At 36.2% G+C, this 1565-nt stretch overlaps 1 protein-coding gene across 1 annotated transcript; it reads left to right on the top strand.

Annotated features, from left to right (window-relative positions):
* Positions 1 to 759: 759 nt before the first annotated feature.
* On the top strand, positions 760 to 1555 carry LOC109592574 (neogenin-like; the record flags this gene model as incomplete). Its single annotated transcript, XM_020007996.1, has 3 exons — positions 760 to 937; positions 986 to 1258; positions 1312 to 1555. Coding segments are annotated over exons 1-3 (605 nt in total), but the record flags the coding sequence as incomplete, so codon positions are not given.
* Positions 1556 to 1565: the final 10 nt, after the last annotated feature.

The raw sequence follows: 1565 nt of genomic DNA, 5'->3' as shown, positions 1-1565 counted from the left end.
TTGATTGGACACTAGTCTCATCCATTACACAACTCAATAACACTGAATATCGTATTGACTGCCTCATAACTACTGATATAAATCCTTCAACTGATGTTTACTGGTTAGTGAATGGAGTGATGAAGAGTAACTCAATGTATACATCAATTGATGTTCTGACATACAATAACACACTACTGGTATATCCTGATCCACTAGGAGTGTCAGTTAATGGTACCTGTATAGCAATAATTGGAGGAGTCAACTACAGTCAATTTGTGATATTACATGGTATGATGGTATGATTATACTTTAATCAATAGTAGATACCTTTGTCTCTTTTTTAGCTCCTATTGGTCCTCCAAATAATGTGCGAGGGTTTATATTAAATGCTAATAGCATCAAAGTGAACTGGACCAATTCATCAGAGGCTAATGGATATGTGATTGAGTATACTACTGGAGGTGTAACCAGGAATGCAGTATCTACCAGCGAAGATGAAATTGTACTAACAGATCTCTCACCAATGAGTACCTATGCCATCAGTGTGTACTCATATATAGACCTTCCTTCAGTTAATGGTACAGTAACAGTATTAAGATTTGATGGTGAGTTATTATCATTGAGAAAGTGTACTTGATTTATGTTCTAGTTCCTAGTCCAGTAACTAGTCTCTCAGTATCTAATGTCTCAACCACTGGTATTACAGTGAACTGGACTATTCCCAGTAGTGACAACTATGTAACATACTACACCATCTCCTACACTCCATCTTGTCCCCAGTTATTGTCAGTGAATGAGACAGTCTCTGTTGCTCCTCATCAGTCCACTACAACATACAGTTATGCATTAATAGGTTTATACAGTGGTATGAATTATACTGCCACAGTGAGAGCTGGTAATGTACTGGGAGAATCTGGCAATAGTTTAATTAAAGGAAAGACAAATTTTTCAAAAGGTATGTACGTAGTTTTATTGGCATTAACATCAGCAGTTGTTTTTATAGCTCCTACTGGTGTAGCTAATTCTCTCTCACTTGTACAACCAGGTAATAATCTCACTTGGAATGAAGTCAATTGCTCTAAACGTAATGGTCTAATCACAGGCTATATAGTGATGATCAGTAACAGTAGTATCACATACAACCTCACCAGTACTGGGAGATATATTATATTGAATGGTCTAGTATTTGGTACTGAGTATAACTTCAGTGTAGCTGCTGTCAATTCTATTGGAAAAGGTCCTTTGAGTGATCCTATTGCAGTAGAGATTGGAATAGGTATGTAATTATTATACTACATCAGTTCTGTGAAAATGTGTCTTTATTTATAGTACCTGGTCCAGTCGGTTCAATATCCAGTATCATGGACACTACATGGGCTGTTATCTCATGGAGTGTACCTAGTTATATTCCATCAGACTATCCCATTGTCACATATGAGATAGGGTATCATGTCTTACTGTCTGGTAATTGTTTGATGGCATATGATGACGAGTACATTAATACTGAAATATTACAACTTTGTAATTCAAGCAATGGCAATACATTTATTAACATTACTGGTCTGAATGATATGTCTTGTTTC

The sequence above is a fragment of the Amphimedon queenslandica genome, unplaced genomic scaffold (genome assembly GCF_000090795.2).
Source record: "Amphimedon queenslandica unplaced genomic scaffold, v1.1 AMPQUscaffold_4704_Cont23318, whole genome shotgun sequence".
Taxonomy (NCBI): Eukaryota; Metazoa; Porifera; class Demospongiae; order Haplosclerida; family Niphatidae; genus Amphimedon; species Amphimedon queenslandica.
The sequence above is the reverse complement of the archived record's forward strand: the minus strand, read 5'-3'. Positions and strand labels throughout refer to the sequence as shown.